This window comes from Microcaecilia unicolor, chromosome 4, assembly GCF_901765095.1.
Source record: "Microcaecilia unicolor chromosome 4, aMicUni1.1, whole genome shotgun sequence".
Lineage (NCBI taxonomy): Eukaryota > Metazoa > Chordata > Amphibia > Gymnophiona > Siphonopidae > Microcaecilia > Microcaecilia unicolor.
The window spans coordinates 93,717,898-93,735,833 of NC_044034.1; the positions used below are offsets into that span (position 1 = coordinate 93,717,898).

The 17,936-nt window shown below is 45.2% G+C and overlaps 1 protein-coding gene across 4 annotated transcripts in view; it reads left to right on the plus strand.

The window, feature by feature from the left end:
- The window catches only part of RCBTB2 (RCC1 and BTB domain containing protein 2), a 228,079-nt gene that overhangs the window by 162,446 nt on the left and 47,697 nt on the right, over positions 1-17,936 (plus strand). For all 4 annotated transcript variants that reach the window (XM_030200479.1, XM_030200478.1, XM_030200481.1 and 1 more), the window contains exon 8: positions 6,961-7,103. In XM_030200479.1, the coding sequence (XP_030056339.1) occupies positions 6,961-7,103 (143 nt within the window). The remainder of the gene's footprint in view (positions 1-6,960; positions 7,104-17,936) is intronic.

A 17,936-nucleotide genomic window follows, 5' to 3' on the forward strand; every position in this document is an offset into this window, starting at 1 on the left:
TCCGTCTATTCTACCCGCTGCCACTCAGAGTTGCAGTCATTTATCGCCCCCTTGATAAGTCCCTATCTTCCTTCCTTACCGACTTCGATGCCTGGCTCTCCGTTTTTCTTGAGCCCTCATCCCCAGACCTCATTCTTGGAGACTTTAACATACACGTTGATGACCAATCCGACCCTCACGCTTCTCAGTTCCTCACTCTAGCATCCTCCTTCAACTTCCAGCTATGCTCCACCACCCCTACTCACCGAGACGGCCATTGTCTTGACCTTGTCCTCTCCTCTACCTGCTCACCCTCCAATTTCTGCGCCTCAGCTCTTCCTCCCTCTGACCATCACCTGATCACCTTCACACTGCATCACCCTCCCCCGCAGTCCCGCCCAACACTAACCACTACTTCCAGGAATCTCCAGGCTGTCGACCCTCCCACCTTATCCTCCATTATCTCTAATCTCCTCCCTTCCATCATGTCCTCCGAGTCTGTCGACAAGGCTGTCTCCGCTTACAGTGCCACTCTCTCCTCTGCTCTGGACACCCTTGCACCATCCATCTCCCGTCCCACAAGATGTACTAATCCTCAGCCCTGGCTGACCCCTTGCATCCGTTACCTTCGCTCCTGCGCCCGATCTGCTGAACGCTTGTGGAGGAAATCTCGTACCCATTCAGATTTCCTTCATTACAAATTCATGCTATCCTCCTTCCAGTCCTCCCTATTCCTTGCCAAACAGGACTATTACACCCAATTGACCAATTCTCTCAGCGCCAACCCTCGTCGTCTCTTCGCCACCCATAACTCCCTCCTCAAAGTGCCCTCCGCTCCCACCCCCCTCTCACTCTCACCTCAATCACTGGCTGACTACTTCCGCGACAAGGTGCAAAAGATCAACCTTGAGTTCACTACCAAGGCGCCTCTTCCTCTTCACCCTTCAACCCTCTCCCTCAACCAACCAACCCAGGCCTCTTTCTCCTCCTTTCCTGATATCACCGAGGAGGAAACCGCCCGCCTTCTTTCCTCCTCGAAATGCACCACTTGTTCCTCTGATCCCATCCCCACCAACTTACTTAACACCATCTCTCATACTGTCACCCCCTCCATCTGTCATATCCTCAACCTCTCTCTCTCCACTGCAACTGTCCCTGACACCTTCAAGCACGCCGTAGTCACACCTCTCCTCAAAAAAACATCAGTTGACCCTACCAGTCCCTCCAACTACCGCCCCATCTCCCTCCTACCCTTCCTCTCCAAAATACTTGAGCGTGCTGTTCACAGCCACTGCCTTGATTTTTTCTCCTCTCATGACATCCTCGATCCGCTTCAATCCGGTTTTTGCCCTCTACACTCAACAGAAACGGCACTCTCTAAAGTCTGTAATGACCTGTTCCTTGCCAAATCCAGAGGCCACTACTCCATCCTCATCCTCCTTGATCTATCCGCTGCTTTTGATACTGTCAATCATGATTTACTTCTTGCCACACTGTCCTCATTTGGGTTCCAGGGTTCTGTCCTCTCCTGGTTCTCCTCCTATCTCTCCCACCACACCTTCAGAGTACAATCTCATGGATCTTCCTCCACCCCCATCCCGCTCTCTGTTGGAGTTCCCCAGGGATCTGTCCTTGGACCCCTTCTTTTTTCAATCTACACCTCTTCCCTGGGCTCACTGATCTCATCTCATGGTTTCCAGTATCATCTTTATGCTGATGACACCCAGCTATATCTCTCCACACCAGACATCACCACGGAGACCCAGGCCAAGGTATCGGCCTGCTTATCCGACATTGCTGCATGGATGTCCAACCGCCACCTGAAACTGAACATTTCCAAGACCGAGCTTATCGTCTTTCCACCAAAACCCACTTCTCCTCTTCCTCCACTCTCTATCTCAGTTGATGGCACCCTCATCCTCCCCGTTTCATCTGCCCGCAACCTCGGAGTCATCTTCGACTCCTCCCTCTCCTTCTCTGCGCATATCCAGCAGATAGCCAAGTTCTGTCGCTTCTTTCTCTTTGATACAACGCCCACGCGGTGCACTCGCTCCACCCGAGCCTGGCCTTGCAGATTTTTCACTTTAAGGTGCCCTGGGAGCCATTTTGTAACAAAGTCCCTCAGGCCCTGATCTTTAACTGTCTCTGACAAGCCAATAATTCGTATGTTGCTGCGTCTGCTACAGTTCTCGAGATCGTCCGTCTGTTGGGAAAGAGTTTTTGCCAACTCCTCCACCTCAGCCAGTCTCCTGTCGAGCGTGTCCGATTGGTCTTCTTGTCTGCCAATTCGCTCCTCTGCGTGTTGCAACCGCGTTGCTTGTCTTTCCAGACTCTCATTTATGTTATCCACTGATGCCTGCAGCTTGGAAAGTCTGTCATCCAGCACTGCTGTCAGCTGTTTGGTCAATTCTCGTACAGCTTCATCTTGCAGTGTGACCACGGTCGCCGTCGCTGCTGGGGTGGATGCGGTCGCCATCTTAGGTGGGGAGACCTGCGTGCATTCTCTTTGAGGTCGTGGCGTTTTCGCCGGCATAACACTGCACGACCCTCCTATTTGGCCCCAAACTCCTTCCTTCGCTACTACCTTTCTTTCTCCGTGTAGCGATCTGCCTTTCGCCTCAGTGGGGTCGGGAAGTGGGCTTTATTTGCAGATAATTTAAGCCTCAGAGACGGAGCGAGGTTCTCGAGCGGCCTCTCAGCCCTGAAGCATCACGGGACCCCCTGGGGATTCTTTTCCAAGTACTTGTGCAGAAGAAAACGGAGGATGCGTCCCATCCTAGACTTAAGGACCTTGAAACTCCTAGTCCGAGAAATATTCAGGATAGCATCCTTGGGCACCCTTCTTTCAACGATTCAGGAAAATGATTGGCTGTGCTGTCCGGACTTAAAGGATGCATATACTTGTACGTCTAGCCCACCGGAAGTATCTTCAATTTCGGCTGGGAACACATCACTTTCAGTACTGCGTGTTGCTTTTTGGCCTTGTGTCAGCTCCCAGGGTCTTCACCAAATGTCTACCAGTAGTTGCAGCATCTTGACTGGGAGTCCAGTTTGTCTGTCCTAATTAGATTGTAAGCTCTGTCGAGCAGGGACTGTCTCTTCATGTTCAAGTGTACAGTGCTGCGTACGTCTAGTAGTGCTTTAGAAATGATAAGTAGTAGTGGTACTAGTCTATATGTTCCCATATCTTTACAATTGGCTTGTAAAGAGCACCACTTCAGCTGGTAGGAGTCCATGTGAATGACTATTCATGTGCTCAAGTTACTAGGGTTCGTTTTAAACTCCCCCAAGTCCTATCTTCGCCCTGTCCAGTGATCGGAGTTCATAGGAACCCTGCTCGATACCCAGACTGTTTGAACCTACCTTCCAGACACAAAAGCAGACGCTCTCGTTGCGCTTCTAATGTTTGAGCCTCTCAGTAGGTCACAGCTCGGCAGATGTTGAGATTGTTGGGCCACATGGCTTCCACAGTGTATGTTACACCCATGACACGTCTTCACATGAGGTCAGCTCACTGGAGCCTGGCTTCTCAATGGTATGAAGCCACAGGGAGTCTAGAGGATGTCACCCAAGTGTCCCCGGACCATTCGATCCAATTTGACTCTGGGAATTCCATTCCAAATTCCTCAGCCACAAAAAGTGCTGATGATGGTTGCATCTCTCCTGAGATGGGTGGCTCACATAGATGGGCTTCACACACCTCGGGAAACAAATCTTCAGGTCAATCTCCTGGAGCTCCGGGCGATCTGGAATGCTCTAAAGGCTTTCAGAGATCGGCTGTCTCATCAAATTGTACTCAAACAGATAATCAGGTTGCAATGTATTACACCAACAAGGGGGCACTAGATCATGCCCTTTGTGTCAGGAGGTTGTTCGAATGTGACGGCAAATTAATACCCTGACTGACAGACTGAACAGGATAATGCAACCACATGAGTGGTTTCTCAATATGGGCATAGCCCACAAGATCTTCCGAGTGTGGGGCACCCCCTTGGTGGATCTTTTTGCCATTCAGATCAACCACAAGGTCCCTCAGTTCTGTTTCAGGCCAATGACAGACTAGCGTCAGATGCCTTCCTCCTCAATTGGGGGAAGGGTCTTCTGTGTGTATATCCTTCCATTCCTCTAGTGGGGAAAACTTTGTTGAAACTCAAGCAAGACTAAGGAACCATGATTCTGATCGCATCGTACTGGCCGCAGCAGATATTGTTCCCTCTTCTTCTGGAGTTATCCTCCAAAGAACCATGGAGATTGGCATGTTTTCCGACCTTCATCACGCAGTCTGAGGGGTCTCTTCTACATCCCAGTCTCTGGCTCTCACAGCTTGGATGTTGAGAGCTTAGAATTTGCTTCCTTGGGTCTTTTGGAAGGTGTCTCCCAGGTCTTGATGACTTCCAGGAAAGATGCCGCTAAGAGGTGCTGTTCTTTCAAATGGAGGAGGTTTGCTGTCTGGTGTGAAAGCAAGGCCCTAGATCCCCTTGCTTGCCCTACACAGACCTCCGTAAGAGTGCAGTTAGTGCTTATCATGTTGTAGAGGGTAAGCCCATTTCTGGATAGCCTCTAGTTTTTTGCTTCATGAGAGGTTTGCTTTTGTCAAAGCCCCCTGTCAAACCTCCACCAGTGTCATGGGATCTCAACGTTGTTCTCACCCAGCTGATGAAAGCTCCTTTTGAGCCACTGAATTCTTGCCATCTGAAGTACTTGACCTGGAAGGTCATTTTCTTGGTGGCTGTTACTTCAGCTTGTAGAGTCAGTGAGCTTCATCCCTTAGTGGTGGATGCATCTTATACTAAGTTTCATCACAACAGAGTAGTCCTTTGCACTCTCCCTAAGTTCCTGCCGAAGGTGGTGTTAGAATTCCATCTGAACAAATCGATTGTCTTGCCAACATTCTTTCCTCAACCTCATGCCCATCCTAGCGAAAAAGAGCATTGGCCTACTACATGGAACGGATCAGGCCCCACAGACAGTCCTCCCAAGTTTTTGTTTGTTTTAATTCCAACAGGATGAGGGTCGCCATCGGGAAACGCACCATTTCTTGTCTCAGTTTACAATGTCAGAGCAATGGCTGCATCAGTAGCCTACTTGAGGTCAGTCTCTATTGAAGAAATTTGCAAAGCTGCAACGTAGTCTTCAGTCCACATATTCACATCACACTACTGCCTTGAGCAGGATACCCGACGTGACAGTTGGTTTGGGCAGACTGTGTTGCAGAATCTGTTTGGGGTCTAGAATCTAACTCCAACCTCCCAGTCCCGTTTTATTCTGTTCCAGGCTACACTCTCACTTGGTTGTATAATCTATGTTGTGTCCTCGCCTTTGTGAGGCCCAATTGACTACTGTTTGTTGTTTTTGGTGAGCCTGAATGCTAGGGATTCTCCACTTGTGAGAATAGAAGTAAAGGTACTTACCTGTAGTAGGTGTTATCCGAGGACAGCAGACTTTATATTCTCACAGTCCCTCCTACCTCCCCTTGGAGTTGTCTCCTCTATTATTTTTACTTTATTTTTGTTGTAGTATTAAACTGAGGAGACCGCGTTCTTGCGGTGAGCGGGATGGCACTCACTCATGCACGGTGGAGTGTGTCTCACGCTCCACAAAGCTCTACTTATACTTGTTTTAAGTTCTGGACTGGGCGATGCGGGTCGGCGTCAACCACTTGTGAAAATATAAAGCCTGCTGTCCTTGGAGAACACCTGCTTACAGGTAAATACCTTCGCTTTATGGTACTTCTGATAGCCAGAAAGGCTCAATGATTCTAATCCATTGTAGACTTCAGAGAATTTAGTCGTCTGGTAAAGCAGATATTCGGAATCACTTTAACCCATCCAAATTACTTAGTTCTCTAAACCCATGAGGGCCTACACCCACATTGAGAGCCGGAAGAATTATATATATATATATATATATATATATATATATAGCATTTGTATCCCACATTTTCCCATCTATTTGCAGGCTCAATGTGGCTTACAGAGTTTGGTTATGACATAATCATTCCATATGTTTTCTAGATGTTTCATCTTATTTTGCTTGGATTGACTTTGACAACATATATTCTCTTTTCCCCAGTAAACAAGAAGCTGAATTTAAAAGGAGTAGTTCTGTAAACTGGCACCTAGAAATATGTTCCACTTACAGGTGTCAAAGATGCCATTGACAATTGCCTGTGTTTGTTAGGCCCTATTCTGTAAGGTAGTGACTAAGTGCCGTAGCGCCTAATCGCAAAGGGGGGGGGGGTACTCATGGACGGGTCATGGACATGTCTCCCAGTTACATGCATAGTTTATAGAATACTATAAATTACATGTATCATTTGGTGTACTTAGGCATGTCAACTTACGCCTGCTGTTGATGGGATGCGTCAGTACTGACTTACATTAACATTCTGTAACAGAAACTTGGTGCACGGCATTGGGGCACCTAAACTGGGGTGTCAATTTATAGAACTGCCCCGAATATGTTTTACATATCAGATCTGATGTTTTAAATGTTGTGCCCGCAAAAATGTGTGAATTCAGTGGCGTAGCTACGTGGGGCCAGGGGGGCCTGGGCCCCCATAGATTTGGCCCGCCGACCCCCCTGCCGCCGACCCGCCGACCCCCCCCCTCGCCTGCCTTTGCTGGCGGGGGACCCCAACCCCCGTCAGCCGAGGTCCTCTTCTCGCAAAAGGCTTCCTTCTGTTTCTGACGTCCTGCAAGTTGTACGTGCAGGACGTCAGAAAGAGAAGGAAGCCTTTTGCGAGAAGAAGAGGAACTCGGCTGGCGGGGGTTGGGGTCCCCTGCCAGCAAAGGTAGGCGACGGCGGGTTGGTGGGGGGGGGGGGGGGGGCTAAAATGTGCCCCCTCACCTCAGGCTCTGGACCCCCCTCCCGCCGAAGTCCAGCTACGCCTCTGGTTTAATTTATACTTGAAGAGTATGAGATAGATTAAACACATTTATCTTTGTCATGTGCATGTTTCTTCCTATTCTTTATTTGCAGGTCGTCTGTGGCAATGCACATACCTTGGTGCTAACCGATGAAGGTGTGCTGTATGTTTGGGGAGCCAATTCTTATGGCCAGTTGGGCACTGGTAATAAAAGTAATCAGTCTTATCCTGTACCTGTGATTATAAATAAGGAAAGGTAACAGAATTCTTTTTTTATTTTGCCTTTGAAACTGTACATAACAACAAATCTTGAGCAATAGAGAATACACACTCCCTTGAGTAGCCTACAATACAAAGAGACCCCCCAAAAACGGAAAGCACTAAATCAAAGATAAATGATGAAAGCAAATGAATCCATAAAGGAAAAGCAGAACTTTACATACTTACCCAGCAATTATTAGCAGAGTTGTATATTATTCCAATAGATGATATTCTAACACAATTGGACATTTTTTTCAAGGGCAACAATTATAATGTGTGCATCTCAACATGTTTAATAAAACAGGCATCTTTTTGGACATAGGCATTCTGTTATAACTGTCAAACCCTTATTGTCGGAGACATTTGTAGCTGTATGTCTGTTTTGGGATTAGAAGGGAGAGTTGCAAGATGTTCATGGAAAATTTATGAATTCTTGAAACTTATTTATTGAATTATATTTTATAATTTGTCTCTTGCAGTCTGTAGGCTCAAATGTGTTCTGTTACATTTAATAATGATATGTGGGATGATGCCCTACTCAGACTTAATAAATTATACTTATTTTATACTACTAATTTTTGTACTGTATGAGTCCCTGGCCAAAAGAGCTTAAACTTTTAAGGAGTATCTAAGGCAATGTGAAATGATTTACCCAAGGTCAGAGGAGTGTTGCGAATAGAAGTGGGATTTGTTCTAGGCCCATTGCTCAAATGACTGAGCCACTTTCTCTTCTTAAGCAAACTAAAAATGGGCTTCAAGGTATTTACTTGGGCTTAGAGGACAAACGAAACTGAATCTGGATGAAATTTACCACTTGATTTCAGCCAAAAAGGTTTGGACAAATTCCTGGAGAAAAAGTCCATAGTCTGCTATTGAGACAGACATGGGAAGCAACTGCTTGCCCTGGGATTTGTAGTATGGAATATTGCCATGATTTGGGTTTCTGCCAGGTACTTGTGACCTGGCTTGGCCACTGTTTTGCAAACAGGATACTGGGCTAGATGGACCATTGGTCTGACCCAGTATAGCTACGCTTATGTTTTATGAAACCAGCCTAGCTCCCAAGTGGGACCAATCTCCACTTCCTCCTCTACTACCCCCTCCCCCCAACCCAAAGGAGCTCAACTACTCCCCTCCTCTCCTGGGCCTACCCATAGACCCCCCTCTCTTGGGCCTGCCATACCACTGTGGTGTCTAGTGGCTTGTACGGGCAGGAGTGATCCTCAGTTGCTCCTGCCCATGCTGTCTCCGCAGTGAAAATGGCTGCCCATGCTTTCTCTGTAGTCAAAATGGCTATCGTAACTTCCAACAGCAGTCTTGTGAGATTGCTGCTGAAGTCACGGCAACCATTTTAGGATTGGAATCATTTCAGGCTGTGCTTCAGTGTATTTGCAGTTTGGTTGGAAAGAGGTCCAGTCTGTAGAATGCTTGTGGGTTTGTGTGAGGACTCTGAATTCATGAAATATATAACTGTTTAACAGAAGGAGTTTTCTTGAAGAGCGTGGAGAATATTTGAGGCTGGTTTCTTATGTTATTAGTGAGGAGGAAAATGAATGGGGGAAGATTATAGCTCTTGGTAGATAGTTGAGGAAAGCCAAGATGCAGTTGGCTAGGAACATGTCATCTGAGGCAAAGGAGCAATTATTTTCAGTTACAGGCTTTTCTAAATACTTTTATACACCAAAGAACTCTCAATTCCTTGTTATATTAAAAGCATCTTTTTTTTTTTTTTTTAAATATGGCAGTAAGATGGGTCTGTGCCTTGCGTGTTTTTTTTTCTCTTTTAAGACTGTAGATGGGGTGCATTTTACCATGATACTGCAGTGTGAAACGAGCAAGAAATAATTCATATGTACAGATAAGTAAGATTTTATCCCAGTTCTATCATGTTTTACTCATATAGGGAATAGTAGGCAAAGAAGTAATGTTGGCATGGTTAAACTATCATATCTTTCTCAAGGGTAGATAGGAAGCTTGCAGGCTTTCCAATTACCAATTGATATCAGAAGGTAAGCTAATTATATGGCTTTCCGAAAGTTATTGAAAACTTATTTTATTTAGAAAATTCTTAAATATGAATTAGTCGTGTTTTAACTGTAGGCTGTTTATTAATTTGTAAAATTCTTGGAGTTGGTCCAGTTTTCTTTCTTTGTGAGCCACACTGAATTTTGATGGGGATATAAGTGTGGGATATAAGTGTCATATATTATTCCAAAGTGTGTGTGTGTGGGGGGGGGGGGGGGGTTGTGAGGAGTCTATTGGAAATTACCATTCCTGCTTAACAGAGCACTCCCTCACAACCACAGAGCAAGAAAGAGATGACTCAGTAGGTGCAGAGCAGGGAGGGCATGGTCAATGCAGGATAAAAATTCTTAGCATAGATTTGTCAGGGAGGCCCAGAGGAGAGGTCCTGCAGAAGTTTTCTCAGGTAGGCTAAGTTTCGCTTGGAACACTTCTAAAATTGTGACTTTTAAACTGAGGGCCAAGCTTGGCCAATTGTGCTGCCTTTAGGAAAGAGAGAACTGAAACCCTGGGATTCCAGGCCAGAAGCAAGCTGTTTGTGCTGCTTTTTTGAAAGACAAATCAGTGCACATCATAGCCCTGCCTCCTGACCTGTGAGAGGAACAGGTCACCCATTTTTCTGTTCTCAAATAAATTGGTTTGTTTCATTTAAAAATTCTCTCTGTCTGTGTTATTTAAGACTCCAGGCCTGCCCTTGCTTAAGCTAGAATAGGATCAAATTTCTGCTGTCATTAAGAGCTTGAAACATCATAAAACACTGGGACTAAATGGGTTTATGGAGGAATTTGATAAAATATTAGTGTCTAAGGAGTACCCAGCTGTAGAGTGTATGTTTGAGAAATCTATCTTTACAGGCTCCAGTCAGATGTTGCTCATTGTGTTATCCAAGCAGAGGAGGGGGTATTTAACTCTGCTTCTTATCACCCTACATTGTTACTCAGTGTAGCAACAGCACAACCAATAATAACAGTTTTATGCAGACAGGCAAGTGAAGCTGCATTGCCTGAGAACCACACCATCCAGAATGCATCGTTCATGTGACTCTGCAGTGAGAATGACAGCAAAGGTATCAAACTCATCCCAGGGCCACATAATAAATCAGGGCAAGACTGTCAGAGGACAGAACAGTGAGAAGGTTGCTCTCAGATAACTTTCTCATAAGCTTAGGAGTGAGATCATAAATATAATTAGAGTTTTAGTGACTTAAATTCTTAGTGTACAGGTAGTATAAGTGATGCAAACTTCCTGGGATGTTATAAAATTGTCTGCATAGTTGTAGAACTGTAATTATTTTGAGTGTTGAAGCAATAGTCATTAAATTAAAAACAAATCTATGAACTGCATGTCAAGTAATTTGGGAAAGTTTTTAGCAAATGAAGATAAATGTATCTTGAATAGTTTTCTCCATTTGTTCTGCTTTCCTCTTCTATACGGTAGCAGTCACTGTTCTTAAATCCTGAACATACTGTATATACTTGAATATAAACAGATTTTTTTTGGCTGAAAAAATTGATCTTGGTTTATATGTGGGCCTACCCTCCCTCCCCTGTGGCACCCAAAATTCCTCCCGTTCTCTTACTCTTCCATGATGTCCCTCCTCCGCTGCTGCTGCCCGCACCTTCGCGCTTGAACCAGAAGCTCTGTTACATCCATCATACCTCCCCGCTCTCGCTCTTCCCCCCTCCTCCCCCAAGCAAATTATTCAAACCCAAAATGGCTGTCACCATAGGAACCGACTCTCCAATATTGAGAAACGTCCAGGGAGGGGTTATTTCCATTAGGCTTAGCACCCCCAATAATTTTGAAAAGTTGGCTCCTATGGCTGCCGCTACCTCCAGTAGCAATCTCGTGAGACTGGTGCTGGAACTTGCATCTCGCAATTTAACCATATTTCCCTGGTTTTAAAATCTCTAAATTGATTATCTACAACCTTTATAGAATCAAATTCAATATTTTACAGCTTGTTTTTAAAGCCCTTAACCAGTATGTTTCTACCATTCTCTGTGTCATGCTAAGGTTTTACCAGCCAGTAGTTTTGTTGAGATCTTTTCAGAAACTGTTGCTTGATGTGCCATCTTATCGTATGGTGTGACTGGAGGAATATAGGTCATCTATTTTCTCTATTATTTGTCCCAAACTATGGAATATGTTGCTGTTTGAACTTCGTGCAGTGCAAAACATGGCACGGTTTAGGAAGGAGACTTTTTTGTCAAGTTTATGGGATTCAAGAGTGATTAAATTACATCCTATGATTCAAATGTAACATTTTTGTGAAATATTTTGTGTTGATTTTAAAACATTATGTGATTGTTAGTTTTTGTCTATTATTAGTAGGTAAACTGTTCTCTTCTTAGCATTTGTAGATAACATGGACTATAAATAAATTTTATTATTATTATTTTTTTTTTTACTGAGTGATGCCATGATATAAACACCTGTGCAGCCCAGAGCCCATCAGTATTTCTGTTGACAAAGTAAACATGGTAGAGAACAAAGAAGAATGACCTAGGGGAAGAAGAAATCAACTGGCAGAAATTCAACTGTTTTGACATAGAAAAAGTAGTGCATTGGTTTAGGTTCCTCAAAAGGTCACATCTGAATAAAGGCTGTACATGCAAATACAGAGAAACATAAAAAAAACACCAACACCTCCCCAAATTCTGAGTGGGTTCAGGAATAGTCTGGAGAGATGACAAGAAAGGAGAAATTAGATCTTACCTGCTAATGTTTGTTCTTTGAGTCTCACCAGACCATTCCCGATAGAAAGTACAAAAGCAGTACTCAGATAAAACTGAAGATCCAAAGAATGTCTTCTGTCTCGCTTGAACATCCAACTGGTAATGCTTGGCAAACGAATGGAGAGTAGACCAGGTCACCGCTCTGCAAATATCCCAAGAAGGCACCAAGTCATGTTTTGCCCATGAAGAAGCTTGAGCTCTTGTAGAATGTGCCTTCAAACCTTCAGGCTCCCACCTGCCACTTTGCACATAAGCACTAAAGTTATTGCCTCTTTGATCCACCTAGTAATTGTACTCTTCAAGGCTGCTTCTCCTTTCTTCTGCCCTTTGACCATTATAAAAAGACTGTCCATCTGAAATTCCTCTGTCCACTAAAGATAACAGTGCAGCGCTCTGTGACTGTCCAAACAATGAATAGCATTGTGACTATCTTCCCTGGGAAACACTGGATGGTCTATTTGGGTCAGTTTACCTTTGGCAATAAACTTTTGAATGCTCTTACTCAACTGTTTGCCATGGTCATTTGGAACACTCCCACTTCCACCCTTGCTGGTTTCCCTTGATTTCTTTTCAGAAATGTGTGTGAATTCCCTCTTTTTCTCCATGGTTGCACATTTGTCCCTGCCAACAGGAATTCCTTCCTGTGACTGAAAAACTGACTAATCTTCCCATTAGGTTAGTCAGTTTTTCAGTCACAGGAAGGAATTCCTGTTGGCAGGGACAGATGTCCAGCCTATTTACTGAAGTAGGGACAGTCATAGTTGCAGGGTTCTTCAGTTTCTCGCCCCTCTGCTCCTAAGAGATCTCATTTAGCCTCATCTGTCCACTCCTGAGGTCTATATCTGCTACTCCCCCCTTATCTGATGTGGCCTTGGTCTATTCAGAGGAGAGAGAGCTTCCTCCTGAGGAGGGGGATGATACGAAAGTACTGTTTCATAAAGAGGAGCTCAGTACTCTTATTTCTGAGGCACTGGCAATGCTTCCATTGAGGAGCTTTCTGCTTTGGCACCAGGTTGGCCTTCTCGGTGGAAACTGTTTATGATGGCGGTAGAATTAGAGGACATGAAATGAGGTTGAAGGGGGGCAGACTCATGAAAAATGTTAGGAAGTATTTTTTCATGGAGAGTAGTGGATACTTGGAATGCTCTCCTGGGGGAGGTGGTGGAGATGAAAACGGTAACAGAATTCAAAAATGCTTGGGTTAAACATAAAGGAATCCTGTTCAGAAGGAATGGATCCTCAGAAGCTTAGCGGAGATTGGGAGGCGGGGCTAGTACTGGGCAGACTTATATAGTCTGTGCCCTGAAAATGGTAGATACAAATCAAGGTCAGGTATACATAGAAAGTAGCGCATATGAGTTTATTTTGTTGGGCAGACTGGATGGACCGTACAGGTCTTTTTCTGCCATCACCTACTATGTTAAACTGACTAAACTTCCCATTCGACACCAAAGCCATGAGATCTATCACCGGCAGATCCCAGTATTGGACTATGGACTGAAAGGTGCTCAGCAATAGTGACCACTCCGCTGGATCTAGAAGATTTCGGCTGAGGAGGTCTGCCTCTACATTGGAAACTCCTGTCACATGTGCCGCTGAGAGGAGGAGGAGGTCGCCAACCACAGAAAGAAATGTAGGGACATCATCCAAACTCTCTTGGCACCCTCCAGCTGCATCCTCTTCCTCATGGAGGATTTTGAGTGGGCCTAGATGATGAACTTATTACACTCAAAGACATAGGCTTCCACCGCCTTCCTATCTGCCTAGCATTTCTAGGCCCAACATTCTCATCCTCGCCAGCCCTGTCCTCAGAAGCCCCAGCCGGCACCTCAGTTCAAGCAAGGACGAGCTTTTGATTGTCTATAAGAGAGCATAGCCACATTCAAAGTACCCATCCCAGACGGCCTACCATAAGGGGGAGGCTGAATTATTTTTTTCCATTACAGGTGGCCCCTTGTAACCTCTGACCAGTGGGTTCTTCAAATAGTCTGTCTTGGTTATGCCCTGCAATGGTGTCAAAGACCACCAAATTGCCCACTGAGAGCATCATCACTCAGCTCTCAGCACAAGCACTTCTTGTAGAGGAAATCTCCACCCTTTTCCAGGCCAATGTGGTTGATGGTTGAACCCATGCAATCAGGGGACAAAGGGAAGGGACTCTATTCCAGGTACTTCCTTGTACTCAAAAAAGCAGGGGGATTTCGTCCCATCCTAGACCTAAGAGCACTGAACAAATTCCTGGACAAAAGTTCAGGATAATTTCCCTGGGCACCCTTCTCCCCATGATTCAGGGAAACAATTGGCTATGCTTTTTGGATTTAAAGGATGCCTATATCTACATTTCAATACTTTTCAATCATAGGAAGTACCTCAGATTTCAAATAGGGTAACACCATTACCAGTATTCTGTACTGCCATTTGGCCTCATGTCGGCTCCCAGGGTATTCACAAAATGTCTAGCAGTAATAGCAGTGTATCTGTGCATGCTGGGAGTGTGTGTATTTCCCTATCTGGATGATTGGTTGGCCAAGAGCACATCACAGGAGTGGGTGTCAGAGTCATTGCGCCTAACTATTCAGGTGTTGGAGCTCCTAGGATTTGTCATAAACTACCCCAAGTCCCACCTACCCTTGGTCCAGCAATTGGAGTACGTAGGAGCCCTGCTAGATACAAAGCGGGCTCGGGCTTATCTTCCATAAGTGAGAGTGGAGACCTCATCAACACTCTGTTCGCAAATCCAAAGCAGCAAACAAGTCATAACTTGGCAAATGTTGAGATTGATGGGTCATATGTCCTCAGCAATGCATGTCACTCCCATGGTATGTCTCCACTTGAGAAAAACCCAGTGGACCCTAGCTTTTCTGTAGTCTCAGGCAACAGGGAATTTAGCAGATGTCATCCAGATTCTTCCACAGTCCCTTTTCTGGTGGACAATTTGAATGAATTTGACTGTGGGCCTACCATTCCAAATTACACCTCCTTAGAAGGTGCTAAAAATGGATGCATCCAGCCTAGGATGGGGAGCTCATGTAGATGACCTTCATACCTAGAGGTCTTGGTCTGCTCAGGAGACAGATCTCCGTATCAATCTCCTCAACTTCATGGCCGTTTGGAACTCCCTAAAGGCTTTCAGAGATTGGTTGCATAATCAAATCTTAGTCATTCAAACAGACAACCAGGTAGTAGTGTTTATGTAAATAAGCAGGGGGGTACGGGATCCTACTCCTTGTGTCAGGAAGCAGTGGGGATATGGCAATGGGCCCTCCTTCATGGGATGGTTGTCTGAGCCACATATCTCCCAGGAAAGGAGAACTGCACAGTGGACAGACTGAGCAGGGTTTTGCAACTGCATGAGTGGTCTCTCAATATGGTGTAGCCTGCAAGATCTTCCTTTGGTGGATCTTTTTACCATTTAACTCAATATCGAGATCCCCCAGTTCTGCTCCAGGCTCAGATTGCATGACAGACTAGCATCAGATGCCTTTCCTCCTACATTGGGGGGAGGGTCTTCTGTATGTGCATCCTCTAATACCTCTCATAGAGAAGACTTTGCTGACACTCAAACAAGACCAGGGAGCTTTGATCCTAATCATGCTTTACTAATCAAGGCAGATCTAGTTCCCTCTTCCTCTGGAATTCAGTAGAGATGGAGTGTTGTCTGACCTTTGGCAGCATGGGTGGGGGGTCTCTTCTACATCCCAGCTTCTAATCCCTGGCCCTCACAGCTTGGATGTTGCGAGCATAGAATTTGAAACCTTGCTGGCTTCCAGAAAAGTCTCCACTAAGAGGTGTTATCATTTAAGTGGAAGAGGTTTGCTGTCTGGTGTGAGAGCAAGGCCTTAGATCCTCTCACTTGTCCTAGACAAAAACTGCTTGAATACCTTCTGCACCTCTCTGAGTCTTGTTTGAAAACCAACTTTGTAAGGGTTCACCTCAGTGCAAATAGTACTTATCACCGTTTAGGAGGTAAACCTATCTCTCTATAGCCTCTAGTTGTTCGCTTCATGCGAGGTTTGTTTGTGACAGATCCCCCTATCAAACCTCCAACTGTGTCATGGGAGCCCAATGTTATCCTCGCCTAGCTGATGAAAGCTCCTTCTGAGCCGCTTGAAGTATTTGACCTGGAAAAAGTTGTCTTTTTGGTGATGGTCACTTCAGCTTGCAGGGTCAGTTAGCATCAGGCCCTAGTAGCTAATCCACCTTGCACTAAGTTTCACCACAGTAGAGTAGTTCTCTGCACACAACCTAAGTTCCTTCCTAAGGTCAGTCAATAGTTCTACCAACATTTTTCCCCAAACCACAGGCCCATCCTGGTGAGAGAGTACTGCATACCTTGGATTGCAAACAAGCCTTAGCCTTCTATCTGGGGCAGACTAAAGCTCATAGACAGTCCACCCAGCTTTTTGTTTCTTTTGACCCAAAAAGGATGAGGGTAGCCATCGGAAAGTGCACAATTTCCAACTGGCTAGCAGATTGCATCTCTTTTACTTATGCCCAATCTAGGCTGACTCTAGAAGGTCATGTCAAGACTCATAATGTCTGAGCCATGGCTACGTCGGTAGCCTACTTGAGGTCAGCCTCCATAGAGGAGATTTGCAAAGCTACAACATGGTCATCTGTCCATTCTTTCACATCTCATTACTACCTGGAGCAGGATACCTGACGTCACAACCAATTTGGGCAAGCAGTCCTGCAGAATTAATTTGTTTTTTTAGAATCCAATACCACTTCTAGGCCCAAGTTTGTTCTGTTTCAAGCAGTCAGCCTCCATAGAAGAGATTTGCAAAGCTGCAAAGTGGTTATCTGTCTACACATTCACATCTCATTACTGCCTTGAGCAAGATACCTGATGTGACAGCTGATTCGGACAAGCAGTCCTACAGAATTTGTTCGGTATCTGGAGTCCAACTTTACCCCCCTAGGCCCAGGTTTGTTCTGTTGCAGGGTGCAACTTGACAGTATGTCGATGGTTTCAGGTTGATTTACAGACCTCAACATTTCGAGTCCCTATTGCCCTAGCATTGTTGCTTTCGATGAGCCTGGTAGCTAGGGATTCCCAGCTGTGAGAATGCAACAGCTTGCTTGTTTTCAGAGAAAGCAAAGTTACTCGCCTACATTGGTTAGGGGGGGGGGGGGGTCTTCTATATGTGCATTGGAGGACAGCAGGCCATGTATTCTCACATACTCTCCCACCTTCCCTTGGATTTGAATTCTTTAGCTTTTTTACAATGGCTGAGGGACCTCTGCTTACACATGGGGTGGGAAATCACCAGTGCATGCGCAGTGGGATGCTGCTAGAAAGTTTATAAGAACATAAGAATAACAGTACTGGGTCAGACTAGTGGCCCATCTAGCCCAGTACCCTGGCAGAAACCCAATTAGTAGTTAGTGTCTGCACCGGGATTCGTCAGATGATCTCACCCAGCTGTGAGAATACTTGGCCTGCTGTCCTCTGAGAACATCTGCTACAGGTGAGTAACTTTGCTTTACTGGGTAAATTATCCCAGGCTGAGAATTGCCCTGTATTCTGTGGCTAAAACTATGGACATAGGTTTTACAGCATGCAGGCTGGTAGGTGCAAGGAAAAGGGATTGGACAAGGTGGTAAAATACATAGGAAGGTGTGCTTAGATTTCTTTCCATTGATTAGGACATTTGCTTTTGTTTTCTTCTTAGGCTTGCCTCCTATGAAAGTAGTAACCAGGTTGAGTACAGGGGCACTGAGGTTCTCGGTGAGAAAAGGGGCACAAAGACTACAATTAGTGAATGTGACTTGGTATTTCTGGGCTGAGAACCAGTGAAGCTGGGCAAGTCATTTTCACCCTCCATTCCCTCTGGTATAAACCAGAAATGCCTAGGGTGTTCTGTCCCAAAGAAAGAGATTTAGAGGTGGTGTGTCTGAGGTATAAATTTACAAAGTTTTACACGGGCAAAAAGCTTTAAAATTGGAAGAAGCAAAATATTTAGCTTTCTTTGTTACTTCTGAAAGGATAGAGATTGAAAAAACTATCCTATTCCTTAGCAGCAGATGAATCCAGAAACTCGTGGGTAGTGTCCATCTACCATCAG